Here is a 17,592-nt window from a genome sequence, read left to right as displayed (position 1 = left end):
TCTGAGCCATGCATCTTGAGGATACGAGCAGCTGCGGCTGCACTCTGGTTCTCTCTGATCGCTCTTAATGATGTGTTTTCTCGCTCCCCCCCCCCTCCCGCGCGCAGGTTATGAGTGTAAATCCTGTAAATATAATGACCGCAAATGTGTTTCCTCACCTGCGATGCTTAACACGTGCAGGAGTAAACACAGGCTTTGCGCACTGAACACCCAGAGTGAGCCAGGAGGGAGAGACGGGCAGCTGAGGTGGCTGATTTCCAGTGAACGTGTCGAGCGGCGAGTGGTTCGAGCGTGCGTGTGTTCAGTGTCGCTTCCCCACAGGGTCTTGCCTAATGCTGTCTGCCATCTGTTTTGTATGCGTGCGTGTCTGTGTGTGCGTGTTTGTTGAATCACACCTTAACACACACAGTGTGTGGTCAGCCGTGGGAGGGAGGAGGAGGGAGGGGGGTAGGGGGTTCCCTCTGAATGTGTCACAAAATATTGATGCAACACCACAAAAGTGACACAAATCCTCAGGGGGTGGATGTTGTGTTACGCATTCAGCGGCTGATGTCGTCGTTTCCTCCCGCAGGACCTTCATGCGTCCGACGTCGAGGACGCCTCAGTGGACATGGATCGCCTCAACAGGAACGTTGTTCCCGAGTGCGGACGGCAAACCCGACAGGTGTTGCAGGTGAGCATCCCGAGTCTGTGTGTGTGCGTGCGTGAGCGTGTGTGCGTGCGTGGGTGTTGTTCTGAGATGAGAGGAGTATCGGAGGGGATGGAGAAAGAAACAAAAAGTGGAAGAGAGAACCAGAGGCCTCATTGTTCAGTACTTTGCACCCAGTGCTGTTGGGATTACTCCATAAAAGTAATCCAACTGCAGATTACTGATCACTCCTAAAAAAAGTAATCTAATTACTTCTTGAACTGCTTTGTTTCATGAGTACTCAATTACTTATTACTTTAGTTACTTTACTCACTTTAGGTACTTTAAAAAAGATAAAGCAACAGTTGCTCAGTGCTTTGGAAGGAACTTTATCAAAGTGCAAATTTTGAAATTCCAAATATTGCCTCTGTCCTCTTAACATGAATGAATGTTTGCTCTCTGTGCACAAACTGCACATTTCACAGAACAAACTCATGTACAGCACTGGCGCCTTTTGCACAGCCAGCATTGTTGAAATAATTAGAAGCACAGTAGTTCAGGGATCTCTACTGTGCAGAGTACTGCTGACTTACTAGTAAACATGGCTTCCAACAATTTATGCGGTTCGACGTTGATATCTTCGAAGTTGAGAACACCTTTCCTGCGCGTAACATACAACAAAGGACGCCATTCTTTGATTTGGACGAGATGAACTCAAAATAATGTTTGTATTTCCAGCTATCAAACGCAATCGCTGTTTTTTTTTTTTCTTTTGCTGCCGTTTTCGATTGTTTTTGTAAATTTCAGACATTTTGTGGATAACAAGACATTTTTATCTTGAAAAATATTTCGGAAAAAGTAACGGAATCGTTACTTGATAAAGTAACTATGATATAATCACCAGTTTTGCCACAGTAATAAAAGTAATAAAAAGTAGTTTAATTACGGCTGTGGATTACTTAGTAACAGATTAATCACCAACACTGTTTGCAATACAATATACAAAACAATACAGTCAAATGTTCTCTTTTAAACAGTTTTACCAGCACACACACACACACACACACACACACACACACACACACACACACACACCCACACAGCAAAGGGCTCTCATCTTCTGACAACTGGGCCCATTGATGTTAAATGTCAGCGCATGGACTGCTGTTTAGCGCGGCGGATAACTACAGGCCGGGAGCGGAAAATGCAGGGAGCAGGTCGGGTCAGATGGTCCAGCTGGGACGTCGCCCCCTGACAGCATATGTCAGTACCGCAGGAATCCTCAGCCAGAGTCAGTAATTAGAGCGAACAAGAGATTGGCTGGATGTGATTCTCACCTGCTGGGCCTGACAATCCTATCAGGCATTAAAGTGGAGTGAGTGTGTGTGTGTGTGTGTGTGTGAGTTTGAGTGTGTGCGTGTGTGAGAGATGATGGGGGTGTGTGCACGGAAGTCAGACGGGGACAAGAAATGGAATGTAAAAGGAGAGGAGATTAAACTTTAATGACTCCTGGAGGGAAACTGGGACAACGCAGCAGCAGCAGCAGCAGCAGCAGCAGCAGCAGCACAAGAAAATAAAAACAATATAGAACAATATATCAACAATATTAGAATGCAGGAATATGAGGGGTTGGCGAGGAATTCAACCCCCCGAAAAGCTGATTTTTATACAGGAATTGTGTGTTAAAAGTGAAAATAACAGCAATAAAAAACTAAATCCCAGAGCTTGTTCAGACAGGAAGATTTTAAATGGTGCACCGGGTGGATGATTAACTGACCATTTAACTCAAACCACTTATTTCAACTTGTGATTGCTCGTCTAATGTTATTACCTTGCTCACATTGTCAGCATAGTCAATCACATGATTTAACAACTGCTGCCTCATTACGTACCCTGCTGTTGAATTTCCTACTGTTGGTGTATCTCAACCACAGAGGCCACTTTTCCTCACTATATTTTTCCCTTTAATTGATCATTTTGCTTGGTTTTTGGCAAAAAACAAACATTTTGTATGTTTGAATTCTCAGTGATTATCGATTTTGACTGAAAAAACATCTGTGACGTTTAAAGACAGGTGCCATTCAGAAGAAGAAATCTAAACTGCCATAATCTACATTTAAACGTGATCAAAATAATCAAGGAGTTCACATTTTTACTAGAATGCTTATCCAGCTCATAAATAAGTCATGAATATTCATTTTGGAGCCTTTGAAGAGATAAGACATACTATAATAAGGGAGCATTTGCACACTTGCATCCTCTCATATGGTGCACGTGCTTCCAGGCAGACAGGAAGTGGCTGTTGCAGTGCGCGCCGCATGAGAGCAGCAGCGCACAGCGCACACTCACAGCGGCGCTCAGCCTCCTGCAGCGCTCCCTCCGCCGGCCCCTCCCCCTCTCCTTCCCAACTCTCCCAGTGAGGCCTCCCCAGTGCCTCCCAGTCAGTCCCCCCCCACTCCCCCGGCAAATCCTCTTTGGTCTTGACCCCACTCCACCGACGGCACCGCCACAATCACATAATCCTATTAGGACGCACGGGCGGCTAACCAGCCGAGAGGCTGAGTCAACGGCTGCGCGGACGCACGCGCAGGTCCGGAACGGGAGACACTCGGGCTAACGCAACGAACGCCGTCTCCGCGTGGACGTCCGCGGCAGGTCCTCAAAATGCAAATCCACGCTGCAGAGTGTGAGAGTTCATTTAACGCTTCGGCTGACACGCAGTGAGTCAGTACCTGGCAGTGTTGTTGGGATTACTCCCGAAAAGTAATCTGATTACTTCTTTGACTTCCTCGTCTCATAAGTAATCAATTACTAATCACTAATTACTTTAGTTAAAAAGAAATAAAGCAACAGTTGCTCAGTGCTTTGGAATGAACTTTACCAAAGTGCAAATTTTTTGCAATTCCACGCACAACCAACCACAATATTCTTTGATTTAGACGAGATGAACTCAAAATAATGTTTGTATTTCCTGCCATCAAACGAAAAACGCCATGCTCGTGCCTGGTGCGTCGTTGAACACCAATGCACGGCTGCATCGTCAATCTGCAATATCGTTGCTTTTGGTTGTTTTTGTAAATTTCAGATGTTTTGTGTGAACACATTTTTATCTTGCACAACATTTCAGAAAAGTAATGGAATCATTTCTTGATAAAGTAATTATGATATGATTACCAGTTTTGCCACAGCAATTCCGTTACACTACTACGTTTAAAAAAAAAAAAAAAAAAGCAGTTTAATTACAGTAGTGGATTACATGGTAACAGATTACTCGCCAACACTGGTACCTAGTGGGCCTGAGTGTGAGGAAAGATGCAGCTTGATCACAGAATCACAGCTTCTCTGACACTGGATTGAGAAAAAAAGAAGAATTGTGTGTTGAAAGTGAGGAACTCATCGCAACCACACATAAGCACGTCTCCTTATTTGGCCGTTGTCATCTCGAGTTGTGTAATTATCCGCTTGTCTGAGGTAGGACTCCTTGATGATAAAATTGCCTCACCGGCAGATTCACTCGCCGCCGTCTCATTCCAGACAAACAATGACCCAGTTACACTGAAAACAATTAGCAGGTTTTTAATTCCGAGCGGCTTACTGTAGAAACTAATTTCCTCGCAGCGTGTCGCTCCGCAGACGGGAAACTCGCTCCTTTCAGTAGCACAGGACGTCAGCTTAACTCCAAACAATCGCCGCCTTTCATTAACCAGCAGATGCGCGGTTTCTCCACCACGCTGCCGCGGTGAGATAATAGTTTGCCGCATTTATCTGCTCGCAGAGTCACAATCTCTCCAAAGACGATGACGTCGTGGATGAGTTTTATCATTGTTTTTTTTTTGTGTGTGTGTGTGTGTCAGCAAAGCATCTTAATAAGATAGCAAAATTACATTAATATATATATACTCTTCGATTAAGAGGAAAAATTGTGTGAAAAATCGGCCCCATTTATTTGACCTCTGAGGAAAATCTGGAAGCTCAAGCTTTCTTGGAAAATTTCACTCGCGAACAAAACGAATGGACGGTGAATATATTTCCTGTCGAGACACGAGTGGTTTTTGTCCTTCCAGCAGCTAAATCACACGGAGGCAAAAAAGGTGATCCGTCAAATCCGAGCCTGAGCTCATCGCCACTGCATCATCGCACAAAGAGAGACACTAAAAATAAAACAAATCAAACCAAAAAAGAGAATTATCTTCATGCTTGGGCACCGCTGCGCTGAAAGTGCTCATCACCAGCGAGGCTGTTGAGCACCCTCCAGGAGCTTCATGTTTCTTAATTGCGAGTGGTACGGTTGCTATGGAAACGCAACCCCCCCCCCACCCCCATCCCCGACTACCAAAGAACCCCATCCCCACTCTTAGCTGGGCAGAAAGCAGCCGGTGATGCTAAAGGCAGAGCTGCCAGGGAGAGGCGCGCGCACACGCACACACACACACACACACACACACACACACGTGCGCACCCACACACACACACACAAGCCTCAGTTTGCAGGAGTGTGTAAACAGGCTGCGCAGCCAGCCAGCTATGGAAATGACCCCCCACAGTGAAGATATTCACACTCCAGGCTGAATCTCTCCTCTGTGCATCGCAGCATCTTAAAGCTTAGAGCTCAGAGCTCCTGTGACACTTTTTTGCCTCGTGCACAGCCAATTATTTCACCCAGCGGAGGGGAAAAAAGGTCGAGGATTTGGCCGCGTTTTGTCCGTTTGCAGCCGAGACACGCAAGTCAGCGCCGGTGCAGTCGGAGGAAGTGACCTCTCGGCACTTTGCAGCTGTGACTGACATTTCATTTGCGGAGGCTCCGCTTTACGGCACTTGAAGCTATGGGTCTATTGTGTTTACGTTAAGGCACAACTGTGAAGACGCCAATGGAAAAATACATATGTGATCTGTAGCAAATGACGAGAATAAAAAACTAATTCACAGCTTTTATTTTTATCTTAGAAAAAAAATTTTTTTTTTGGTGGCCTAAAGAATTTCGCAAAAAGGTTCATTTCCCCTGTGGATTGATAAATGATTCTGCGCCTGCTTCTGATAATATAAGTAACAAATGTGATTGTCACACACACGCACCCATTTTGTCTTCAGAGCACTCCTCTGGACCTGATCGAGACCGGAAAAGGCCTCAAGTTCCAGGCAGAGCGCCCACACCTGGTCAGCCTTGGCAGTGGACGGCTGAGTACTGCCATCACGCTGCTGCCCCTGCCTGAAGGTACGACACCTCCCGCACAGTTCACACAGACACACACACACACACACACACTAGCCTGACATACAAGTGAGTGAAGTCACTGACACCGCAGTGAACTCCTGCCATGAACCACTGTCCCTCTTGGGAAGCGCGCACAAAAATGTTGAATTGACATAATTGAGAAAAGCTAAGTCACATTGTTTCCTTTCAGGGGCTTTATTGTATTTATAGCTACGTTAAATTAACTTCACGTAACTTTTGATTTCATTTATTTGACCTCGACGGCAAATGCTCGACACACGGTTTCGCCTGCCGTGACCCGACTGTCCGCGTGCACGTCCATCTTTCATGCTTGTTTATTTGTCCTCGCTGCTGGCGGCTCATGTTGTGATTCTGCCACTGACCTCTCGGCCCTCTGCTTCGCCTGCTTATACCCGTGTCTGATTGTCTGCCGTGACCCGCGTGTCTGCTGTCCTTCCTGTTCCTTGTCTGGATGGTATGCAGGGAGATTCCCAATCAGAAGTCATGTCCTGACATGGACGAGGCCTCTGGAGGGCGCTGGTATTGTTATGGCACCTGGCGATCTTTTCCTTTTGCAATAGTTGGGGTATAGTTTCATACCGATTGTCTTGTTGATGACTATTTGCTGACTGTTACGGCGTCATAAAAAATAGGAAACCAATGTGCCATAACAACAACTGGGTGGAATTAATGAGAAGCTGCAGAATATTGGACCTTCTGTAAATTTGCACCATTACACGTTAACTCGAAGAAGCAGCAGAAGAACGAAGAGAGAATTTTTAAGATTTACCTTCAAGAATGCTTGTTGCACTTCCTGATTTCTCCTGAAGCACAGAAACACTATTGTGTCCTTATCCATCGCGTTTATGCTAACGATCCTGTTTTCCCGCTAATTTATGGAAATATCTGGGAAGATGCAAACAGCACAGGTGACTTGAGTTGGACGTTCGCTTCAAGTTAATTTTGATTCAGACTTGTACATTAGCTCTGATTGGAAGAACACTAAACCACCAATGCATAAACAGGCTACATGTCTTTGCCCTGCACCCTTGTTTCTCTGAATGCTAACTTTGTCTTTCCAACTAGCTGCAGACATTTGGTGGCTTTGCAAGTACCAATGAAGCGCTAAATAAATTGATGTGCCTCTGAGTCAATTTTAACCATTCACCAGGATCAATAATGCCGATCAATTCTGTTGTCAATATCCGGAAGATCAGGAATAGAAGTAGCTGCTCTGCACCAGATTGGGGGGTTACTTTAAGTCTCTCTCCCTCTTCCAGGCCGGACCACGCTAGGTCACGGGGCCGTGGACATCAACATCCAGGGCCCTGGGGTGGCCGTCCAGCACTGCTACATAGAGAACAGGTCGGGGGTCATCACGCTGCACCCATGTGGGAACCTCTGTGCCGTGGATGGCCTCCAGGTCTTGCAGCCCGTGCGGCTGTCACAAGGTAGGATTCAGCCTGAACAGGCAACTCACAGCTGGATGCGAGGTGTCGCACTCTCTCTTGCTTCACTATTGTCCTGGTTGCCAGGTTCACACGTTGATCCAATTATGGTCAGACTTGGAGCCGCAGTAATAAATACAGGCAATGATGATAATTTTAGAAATATGATGTGTTGTGTGTGGCACTGTGAAGTATGTTTTTGGGAACCATTCTAACTGGGTGTAATGGTCACCAATGATAAAATAGCAAGTTATGTTTTTGGCCTGATATTCCTCTAATCTAATTTAATCTGACAAATGACAACACTTGACTTCAGACTGTAGCAACTTTTGCTACTGCTGGTTGCTGCACTTTTTTTTCAGACATGCTGTTCTGTTTTTGTTTAGACATTTGAACTAAGAATCTACATTTGACTTCAGATGACGTACTGCGTGATGTGTCTCCTTTATGTCTTTGAGCTCAGACCATTTGACCAATACTGACCCTCGACTTGCCTGTAGTTAGTCTGCCTATATAGCATCGTGATGACAGCAAAATGAACCCATTAGTCTCCCAGCAGTCTCTCAAAGGTAACCAAAAACCTGGCAACTACTGAGTTTCCAAGGTCAGGGACTTGCAATATCAAGACAGTGATACTGTTAGCTAAGAGAGACTGGCTCAGAGGTCTTTGACCATTTTTAAGCAAGCTTGGATTTGATACAGTGAAAATTTACATTATCATTACTATTATTATTGAGATAAAAATACATACTTTAGTTCTGCACCTTTCTAAAAGTTGAACAGATTTCTTCATCAACATGATATAAAAATACTTAGCCAAAAAAGGACTGATATTATCCTACAGCTCTAAATTCTCTTCCCTGTCCAAGAGCTTGAAAGGGAAGTGAATGTTTAGTCTATTATCTCTCAGCCTGGTCTGCAGGACCCAGAGATCTGTAATGAAACAGCCTGATAATCCCACAATAGTCAATGATTATAGAACGGCCTGCGGCTCCTGTTTATAACCTAGTGAACTTTCTTCTGCTGAGGCATACGGCCGTTTAAGCAGGCAGGAAGAAGTGAATTGATTTCCAATCTGCCGAAGCCTGATTATATTTCTTAGATAGATGCCACAGAGAAACTTACTGAAATTAGCCTATGGCTGAGGCATTTACTAGTTCAATCACTTCTTTTAAGAAAGAAGACGCTGTACATTGAGGCAAATACTAGTTCAGAAGCAACATGAAATGAAACGTTTGATTATTGTTTTCTTCAAAGACCAGTACAGGTAATGAGTAATAACCAAACGTTAATGCCCAGTGTGTAAGTATATTATTTCAAACCATGTTAACCCCTATTTTTCTGATGTTACACTTGCTCATCTTTCTCTCAAGTGGACCCACTTTTTTTTTTGGAAATAGAACTTTTTATTATAATCAATAAATAAGTATAATCAATACATATATATATATATATATATATATATATATATATATATATATATATATATATATATATATATACATATATATATGTATATATATATATATATATATATGTATATATATATATATATATATATGTTTCATTGGTGTTTTCATTGCTGTGACCAGTCCATCTGTTTTGAAGCAGATCAGACAGGAAGTTAACTGTTAACTAAATTCATCGAAGTTGACATCAGAGAGGGCGCGGGGAGGGGGGGGGCGGCGGTGGGAGTTTCATGAAACCTGACTCACGACGAGTCACGGGAAGTGAGCTTCCTGTGGAGCCGCTCTCTCAAGGCTCAGAGAGGAGTCCAATCCAGCAGCGACAACAAACAACAATCAGCAGGTGTCGCTCCCCTCTGGACCTGAGCGCAGCGCTGTATCTCAACACGTGCTTTGTCTGTCAGTCTATCTTTTGCTATTTCAACCTGCGCTCTGGCTGGGTAACCTGAGCAGGGGAACAGGGCTATTTATACCGGCCCTCTACCCCAGACAGATCCCACTTTAGCCGCACAGCATGTCACAGGTTAGAGAATGGTTGTGAGGGTAAAGCCGAGTTCACTGGAGAGTGGGGCGAGACGAAGAGAAAGGACTTTTACCTTTAGTAGAAAATTCTAAGCTGATATGTATTTTTACACATTCCACGCAGCAGGAAGTGTTTCAGACTTTTCGCTGGAAAATATTCTACTTACCACTCCCATTCCACATGAGTAATGCAGTGTAACAGACTCTAAAGTGCCCACAGGTGAGATAAGGTCTTAGTCAGCTGTGACTAGGTGCACAGCGTGCCGCAGGTAATCCTGTCTGGCTTTTGGTTTGCTGACAGAACGTTTTGACTCGTCTGTGCTGATGAATTATGATAAAAAAACAAAAAACAAACAGCAACAAGTAAATATTATCGCAAAATGGCCCCAAAAAGCGTCCCACTGTAATCTCCCAGGATTTACTATGTAGGTCAGAGTAGGGAAATCAGTGAAGGGGAATCCCAAAAAATGACAGAGCTCATAAAAAAAAAAAAAATCTTCCAACGTGCGTTAAGCTGGCGGTTGAAAGAGACGCAGGTTGGCCCTTTGTTCCGTCGGAGTGATAGAGGGTTCGGATAAAGATCTAAACACCAGTGAAGGAACACGTGAACAGAGACAGGTCTCTGGATGAACATTTAATCTTGGTAAATCTGTAAACTGAGAAATAAACTGTGCATGGCAGAGAAAAGTATTTGAGATTCAGGACGGCAGCTCGCTTATTTTGACTGGAGGGCTTCATAAACTTGCTCCTGCAGGTTTCTCCCTGCTCCATAAATATTTAGGATCAGGCAGTGTCCAACAGGTCAGATTAGCAAATGACTTTAATGCCTGTTATTAATTTGTAATTCTTTATCTACCAGTATCTAATCAGTACCGATATTGTTTATCATCATTCATCTTGAAATGAACTTGAATTTGAATATATTGCCTTTTATAAAGCTTCTTAACAAACATCCAGGTCACTTAACGGTCGAGTACATTAGTGCAGTTTCACTATGAACAAAGCATGAGCAAAAAGTTTGAAATCAGGATTTCAAAAAACAAAACACAGTTCAGATCTCCCCTTCGGGCTGCTGGAGAAACATGATGTCATGTGGACCTGTGCTTATTATTCGTCTATGAAACTGAACAGTTGGGTCTTTTTGGCCTCACCGACCCTAAAGGACATGCATTTCATACCAGCGAGTGATTTCACGCCTATAACCACATGAATTAAACACGCGGTTCTGTTATGTAAACTAACAGAACCTGCATTGTCGCACACCTCATGGCAGGAGGTTGATGTGTCTCATGGGATCTCAGACTATCGGGGTGGAGCTACATGGTGGCCATTGGGGGCCGTGGCCCCCTCACGGATAATGGAGACCTCACATGTATTATTATATTTTATTCCTAGATTTGTTGACTGATGTACAGTATCTTTTTTTTTTTAAACGTATATTTCTAACTTGATGATTGGTCTGGATTTTGTTGTAGATGGAAACAAAACACTCAAAACGACTCCACTTTAATGTAACACTAACCCTGACCCCAGGACATCCAGTAGGAGCAAGTTGATGTCGGCTTGTTATTAATATGAACGTCAGTGAAGATTTGCTGTCTTCTAATTCATAGCTAGCATATGTTGTTGTATGAAAAGTGCCAGGCAAACTGTCATGAGGTCAAACTTAAAACATTTAACGTTGTCATTTAAGATATTTAGCTTACAGCCACCCATATGTGAGCAACGATCTCACCCTGTGGCCACCCCAAGGAAATCTTTCTGTCTCCGCCACCGTCGAAGATCCCTCTGAGTCGACACTTTACCTTTGTTCTTTTAAATATAGGACACGAGGGTGAGCCGCGCCTCAGCGTGCTGCCACTTGAAGTGAACTGCACTAGACAGGGCAATAAAATAAAAAAAAAATAAAAAAAAACCCGCGGCAGCGAGCTTTGAATGCAGATCCATACAGCCAGCAGCAACTCCTGAATGGATGACTAGTACCCGCTAGTACCCGCTAGTACCCGGCGTGATGCCTCCTCCGTGCCTCCCCCTCTCCCCTGGTGGCTCTCCCGCTCCTCCTCCCTCCGTCTCCCCCTGACAGCGCTGCCTCTCTGCCGGCCAAACCAGCTGTTTTCTCACAAGGAGCCTTGGCGGCGCTGCTGCGAGGTGTAGCGTCTCCGCTGCGTGACGGTGACGAGGAGGAGGAGGAGAAGGAGGAGGAGGAGGAGGACACAGCAGACAATGGACAACGGCGGATCACAATGACTGTAAAGTCTCGCACCGGCCCTGAATGAAGTAGCGACGCAGTGGATGAAACTCCGCGATTTTTTTTGTTTTTTTTCTTTAAACAAGCGGCGGGCAAGCGGACAGCTCCTATTGTGAACGCTCAGATATCATCAGAATATATTAGTAGTCTGTTGGGATTTTTTGGATTATCATAACAAAAGCGCGTCGGGACCCACACGCACACACAAAAAGCTCATAAACGCCCCTGTTGCTCAACAACAAGCGGCGCAGACGGAGGGAAAACACGTGGCTTTTTTAAAAAGCTGCGGAGGCGATGAAAACAGCGGAGGGACGCTGGAGATTTATTCACTGGAGTTAAAGTAAGTTTTCTCTTGCTGGTCGTAGTGGTTTTTCTGTCTTGTTTGTGCTGTTTAGTCTGTAGTTTTTGTCGGGTTGGTTGGTTTAGTGACCGGTGGGTGGGATGGTGACACTAGCAGGGCTTCGCAGCGCAGATCACGTTATCGCCGCTGTCGGTTCTTCGTTGAGGTCGCCGAACCCCGCTTGAAGTTATCAAAATTTTGACTTTTCTGTGTTCTTTTTAGGCGGTAGTCCAAGTGACACGACTGTAAGTAGCGTGGTTTGACTCTCTGTTTATTTCGGCCAACACACAACCGGCCAGCGCGTACTGTGGTTTGTGGGAGATCACTGTCCAGGTGTTCTCTCGCCAAACTCCGCTTTAAAACTGTCCAAAGTCTTTTTTCCTCCTGTAATGTTGTTCTTCTGGGAGTGATGAGGACATCGCTGTATACTTACATCTGCATCAATTGGTGCATATATGTATTCGGCTAAAAAATATTTTGCTTTTTTTGGGGGTTAGGGGGTGTGTTTTGTCATTTTGAATGCATGTTGTGTGTGTGAGGAAAAGTGACGAAAACTAGCATTACTTTTAATACGCTGCAATGCACTTGTTGTTCAAAGCTCCTGCTTAAACTAATCAAATTAAGAGAACATAACAAATCTATCTATCTATCTATCTATCTATCTATCTACCACTTGTTTGCAGTCTGAACTAATACTATTTCAATATTGTCATATTCTGCTAAAAATTCTGCTGAGTTTGCTGCCAACCTGCCATGACGACGCACTCTCTCTCTAGCAGTATCCCTCCACACACACACATACATGCTCTCACTTCCATGTGAGTGCTGCTAATAGACTACAAACACACAGGTCTGCCAGATCGGGATTTTTTCCTCCCTCTGCACCTCCACCACCCAATCGCACTGGCATGAGCAGACATCTCTGTGTGTGTCTACTGTTACACTTCTATTCTTGGTTTGCCAATGTGACTTAACCAGAACTTCTAAGCTGGAACACAATTAGGACATTCCGCCTATTTCGAGGTCCAGCAGTTTGGATCAAATTAGAGGGTTCAACCGGGGGACTGTGTCACTGAGCCATTGTGCCCTGCACACTTTCCGCTTCTGTCACGTCTTCTACATCTGCCATTGCATTGACCCCTGTGTGCAAAGAAAGGATGTGCGTTGTCAGAGGAGACCCCGCTGCAAAACAACTCATCAGGCTGCTAAAGGATGTCATGTTGGCTCTGGAACACAGGTCGGACATGTGTGAGGGACCACGGGGGGAACCTCCACGCAGGAAGCGAGAGGGGAGGGGAGCTGGTAGCAGCTGGTGTGCATTCGCTGTGTTTGTGTGTGTGTGTGTGTGTGTGTGTGTGTGTGTGTGTGTGTGTGGGCGTGTGTGTGGGCACAAGTATGTTGATGTTTGACCGTACATCCCCAGGTCAAGGCAATGTGTCAAAATGAGATGTTACTACAAATACACGTGTATTTCCTCACACTGCAGGGAGGACCTCCCTAAAGACTAGTATAACAAGAACAAAAAAAGCACAACAAAAAAACAAATGGAACTCTCCTAAGTGTATTGTCTTTCATGTAAAAACCTTCCCAATACATCCATGTAGCTGCAAATTTACGTTTGGTATGTATTTCCAATAGTCTGAACCATTGCAGTAACTATCAGTGCATCTTAACATATTATTACTACATATTAACATATTATTTTCTAAGACTTTATTCAGGATATGGATCCCCCCCCCCAAAATAAAAAATACAACTTTTTCCCCATGAACTAATAGTGCATCTTTGGTTAATGCTTGAATATGTTTGGTAGTTTATGTGACAAATTTATGCAAAGTGTTGACTGACTAATTGTCACCACATTTAAAAGTTTTTGGAATGGTACAGTTTGATATATTGCAGCTTGTGCCTTTGAATGAAGAATATCCTGAAAAAAAGTCTGAAGATTTTTGTTACTTACTCCACGCTGTCTGACTTTGAGTTCATTCAATATGTGCCCTCACCGTAAAGACAAAGACAGATGTAACATATTTGCTTTGCAAACATCTTGAACCCATGAGGTGAACATGACATCACAAAGAGCTTTCTAATCCTTATTTTAATAACTTAATTTTAGGTATGAATGCCACAAACATTTGGGATGCAGCTATGAGATCACATAGCTGAGTTCGGAGAATAGTGCTCGAGTTTGCTGAGGTACACTGGTAGATATATGTATTTATAGACCTTTGCATCAAGAGGTGTGCAGCTGCGATTCAGTCAGCGCTTTGAAAGAAAACGCCGACATCCATTTTTTTTTTAAAGTGACATATGCTAATGTGTTATAATAGAAGGTGTAGAAAGGGATTGTTCGCCAAGGCCTTGAAACGTGTGTTGTCACATAAGCAGGAAAAATATCCCAACTCAGAGCAAAAACCCACCTGTGAGTCGCACCGAGGGAACATATTGATTGAGTTTCAGGCCTGCGGCCATCTGCCTCTGGGAGCATGTTTATCAGCGGGGGATCGGCTTGAGGCGCCCTGACAAAAGGAGCCGAGGGGAGGGGTGGCGGCGATGGGGGCACGGAACATCTGTTCGGACAAGCGGCAGCCATCCTCCGACACGGTAGCGCCATCAGCGCCCACCAGAGACGGCAGCTGGCGGACTGCAGGGTGGATGATGCGAGCAGCAGGATGTGATTGCGACAAGTGTTGTACAGGGGCAGATTTTTTTTTATGCCTGAGACGCTGGAGGCTGTAGATGCCCAGTGTCTAATGAGGTAATTTGTTATAATGGGGATTTAGCAATAAGTGGGAAACTTACTACAGTTGTTCTTGATGTTGTTGTGTGACATGACTATGTTGCTCAATCTTTAAAATGAGTTCAATTAGTTTTAAATCTTTAAAAAAATAAAACTACATCACACATTCGGTACCAAATGTAGTTGCAGTAGCTGAAAGGATGTTAGTTAACTGGTTTACTAGATTCACTTTACCATAAACCATTACCAGCACCATCGCAAGAGCACAAAAGATAGTTTCCGATCCTCCTTAACCAGCTCACTGTTGCCCTCTGGTCGGTGTTATACATCCATATCCACCAAAACAGCTTGTTTCAATAACAGCTTTTTCCCTTAAAGCATGCTTTGCTGTGCCAGCAGCAAATTCTGCTAATATTTGTTGTGCAGCCCTTAATAAATAAATTGAATTGAATGGAATTTAATTGGATTAAATTGGATTGAATTGCATATGGAAAAATTGAAAGCTAAATCTGTTCTTAAAAACTCATTTCAAATACAGGTTATATAAACATGCAATTTTTTTTACAAAACAATTTTTGTTTCATAAAAGCATCTTTAGTATACAGTATGTGTTTATTCTGATGCTTATACTAATCATTCATTGAAACACTTACTTCATTTACTTTTGAGCCAATTCGGATGAGGTCAAGGTCACCTGGGACCTAAAATATCTGCTCGTTAACAACTCTGCTACGTAACTATTACAAAAGATTCTTTTTTAGTCACTGATTAAGTTGAAACCTGCAGTAAGACGAGAATTCCAAAGGGCGCATTTTCCGCATTTTTATTTTTTATTTTTTGCATGACAGTGGAATCAGCCACGGATCGTCAAACCCAGAGCATGTGTGCGAAAGCAGCTGACCAGAAGCGACCGCTGTCTCCAGATGCCTTCCGTTTGCGGCACCGCACTGGCGTCAGACTGCTTCGAACATGTGATCGCTTCTTCCAAAACTTTCCTCCCCAACCTTTTATTTGCTCTGACAGTTCTCCCCGCATGGAGGGAATGCAAGGTTAGACCTCTCCTCCACAAACCAGCCCCCGTGATCTTGCCACTTGGCTCGCCTTTTCGGAGGGATCTGGCCGGAGGAGAAGCGCTCATTGATTAACTGGAGGGTTTGGCTTCCTGGCCTTTTGCTGAGGCTGTAAACCATCGGCTTCCCATGGCAACAGTCAGCTGTAGTTTTTGGCATCCTTTTGTCCGCGGCCCTTCTGCGCCTTTGTGACTTCTCATGCTAGTGGTTTTTTGTGGCGAGGCCTTTGTTTGACACGCACAACAGTTGAGGATCTTAAAGTTACCCGGACCCTTTTTTCCTCTGAGCCAAGTGACGACGTAACAGTGACGCAGTGACTTTGAGAGGAGGAATTCCAGGCGACACGGTGGTGCGGTGGTTTAGTGCTGACGCCTCACAGCAAGACTGGTCACGGGTTCGGCTTTCTGTGTGTGTCTGCGTTGGTTCTCTGCAGGTACTGCGACTTCCTCCCACTGTTCAGAAACATCCATGCGAGGCCAATTGGTAACTGTAAATTGGCCAAAGGTGTGAGTGTGAACAGTTGTTTGTCTTTCTATGTGGCTCTGCTATAAACTGGCCACTTGTTCAGGGTGTTGTCTAAGATATGAGTGCAGGAGAAGTGAATACAGGAAATGAATGAATGAATGAAAGCTCTTGTTTGTTAAACAAGACTGGAGACTTGAGCAACCTTGATGATACTAAAGTCTCTGTAGTATCTCTGAATAGAAATAGTAGTTTGTGCATACGTAGCTCTAACAAAACAGGTTTCTTGCAGCAAAACATGAAAAGAGATAAATAACCGCTGTTTACAGTGTCCTCTGAAAGATAATTACATTAAATTTTGAATTATGCTTCACCAGGCTTCTGATACACAGTCCAGAGGTGAAAAAGGTGTCAGCAGCCACAAAGCTGCAGCTACGATGCGTCACCGTCTGTTTTGATCACAGACGCTTTTGTTATCTCAATAAGCAGAACCTCAAGAAACTCTCCTGACTGCTCCTGAACTCATTCGGGGAGTATGAGAAGCGTTTGTGCGCTGACCAACTCTGGTTACTCCGATCTAATCTTCTGGGAAATGTACTTGAGGCTAAGCCGACGCGCTGGAAAGATTTAATGTGGGCATTCCAGAGTGGAGGGGAAAAAAACAGAGAGAGATGTTATTAGAGAAACGATGGAATATCGCATCCTCAGAATGGATGGATAGGGCAGAACTGCTCACCACTTCTTCTTCAAATGTCACAATACGCCCGAGGCACGATGTGGCATTAACGCTGATTGGCCTAAATGCTCCCAAAGGAAGCCACTCATGTATTACAGTGATTTGTCTTGTCACTTCTGGCATTAAACAAATCGCATTGTAGAAAGTTCATGGTTTACTGTAAACTTCTGTATATTGCTTGTATTGTTTCTTTGTTTTCCATTAAATGGGGAAAATAAATATAACAATTGAATGCTTTATTATTGAGGTCAACTATTTGAACTCAATCTTAGCCCTAATTATAATACAGACACATGAGCCATAGGTTTTAGCCCATACTTACAAAAAAACTATGTATTATTTCAAAAGGAAAAACTGCCAAATACCTAATTTTCTTATAAGGCAGTGTCCTTTCCACCATGACAGGGATTTCGTAACCCTTCTTGACACCCAGTAATTGCATTTCCCCAAAACCTTTTCATGCACATTTTGAAAAATATGATATTAGTAAAAGTGCTAGTGCTAGGGCCAGTGCTATACTTATGACTCGGTCAGTTGACAGCATTCTCTCTCCATTCTTCTGCAGGTCTTGTTCACCTCTGCCTCATGAAGGGCGTCCTTGACATAACCAGGCTTTTACACACCTTTATTCAAAAGGGCCAAATCATCTTATGGAAACATATCACTCGCGGTTTTCGTTTTTCGTTTTTCGTTTTTGTAAAACAAACTTTCCAGAGGTTG

At 43.9% G+C, this 17,592-nt stretch overlaps 1 protein-coding gene across 19 annotated transcripts in view; it reads left to right on the top strand.

Moving 5' to 3' along the window:
* LOC142895137 (pleckstrin homology-like domain family B member 1) overlaps window positions 1-17,592 on the top strand; it is a 363,501-nt gene that overhangs the window by 25,158 nt on the left and 320,751 nt on the right. For 18 of the 19 annotated variants that reach the window (XR_012928179.1, XM_076035935.1, XM_076035943.1 and 15 more), the window contains exons 2-4: window positions 572-673; window positions 5,717-5,840; window positions 7,121-7,291. Coding sequence is in view for 17 of the 19 variants with exons in the window: in XM_076035935.1 (XP_075892050.1) it covers window positions 572-673; window positions 5,717-5,840; window positions 7,121-7,291 (397 nt within the window). In the remaining 2 variants the exon portion in view is untranslated. Of the gene's footprint in view, window positions 1-571; window positions 674-5,716; window positions 5,841-7,120; window positions 7,292-11,364; window positions 11,865-17,592 lie in introns of those variants that run through there. The other variant, XM_076035946.1, reaches the window with a different exon arrangement.

This window comes from Nelusetta ayraudi, unplaced genomic scaffold (assembly GCF_046127955.1).
Source record: "Nelusetta ayraudi isolate G7.1 ecotype Tasmania unplaced genomic scaffold, CSIRO-AGI_Nayr_v1 ptg000048l, whole genome shotgun sequence".
Taxonomy (NCBI): Eukaryota; Metazoa; Chordata; class Actinopteri; order Tetraodontiformes; family Monacanthidae; genus Nelusetta; species Nelusetta ayraudi.
This window is presented reverse-complemented; position numbering and strand designations above follow the sequence as displayed.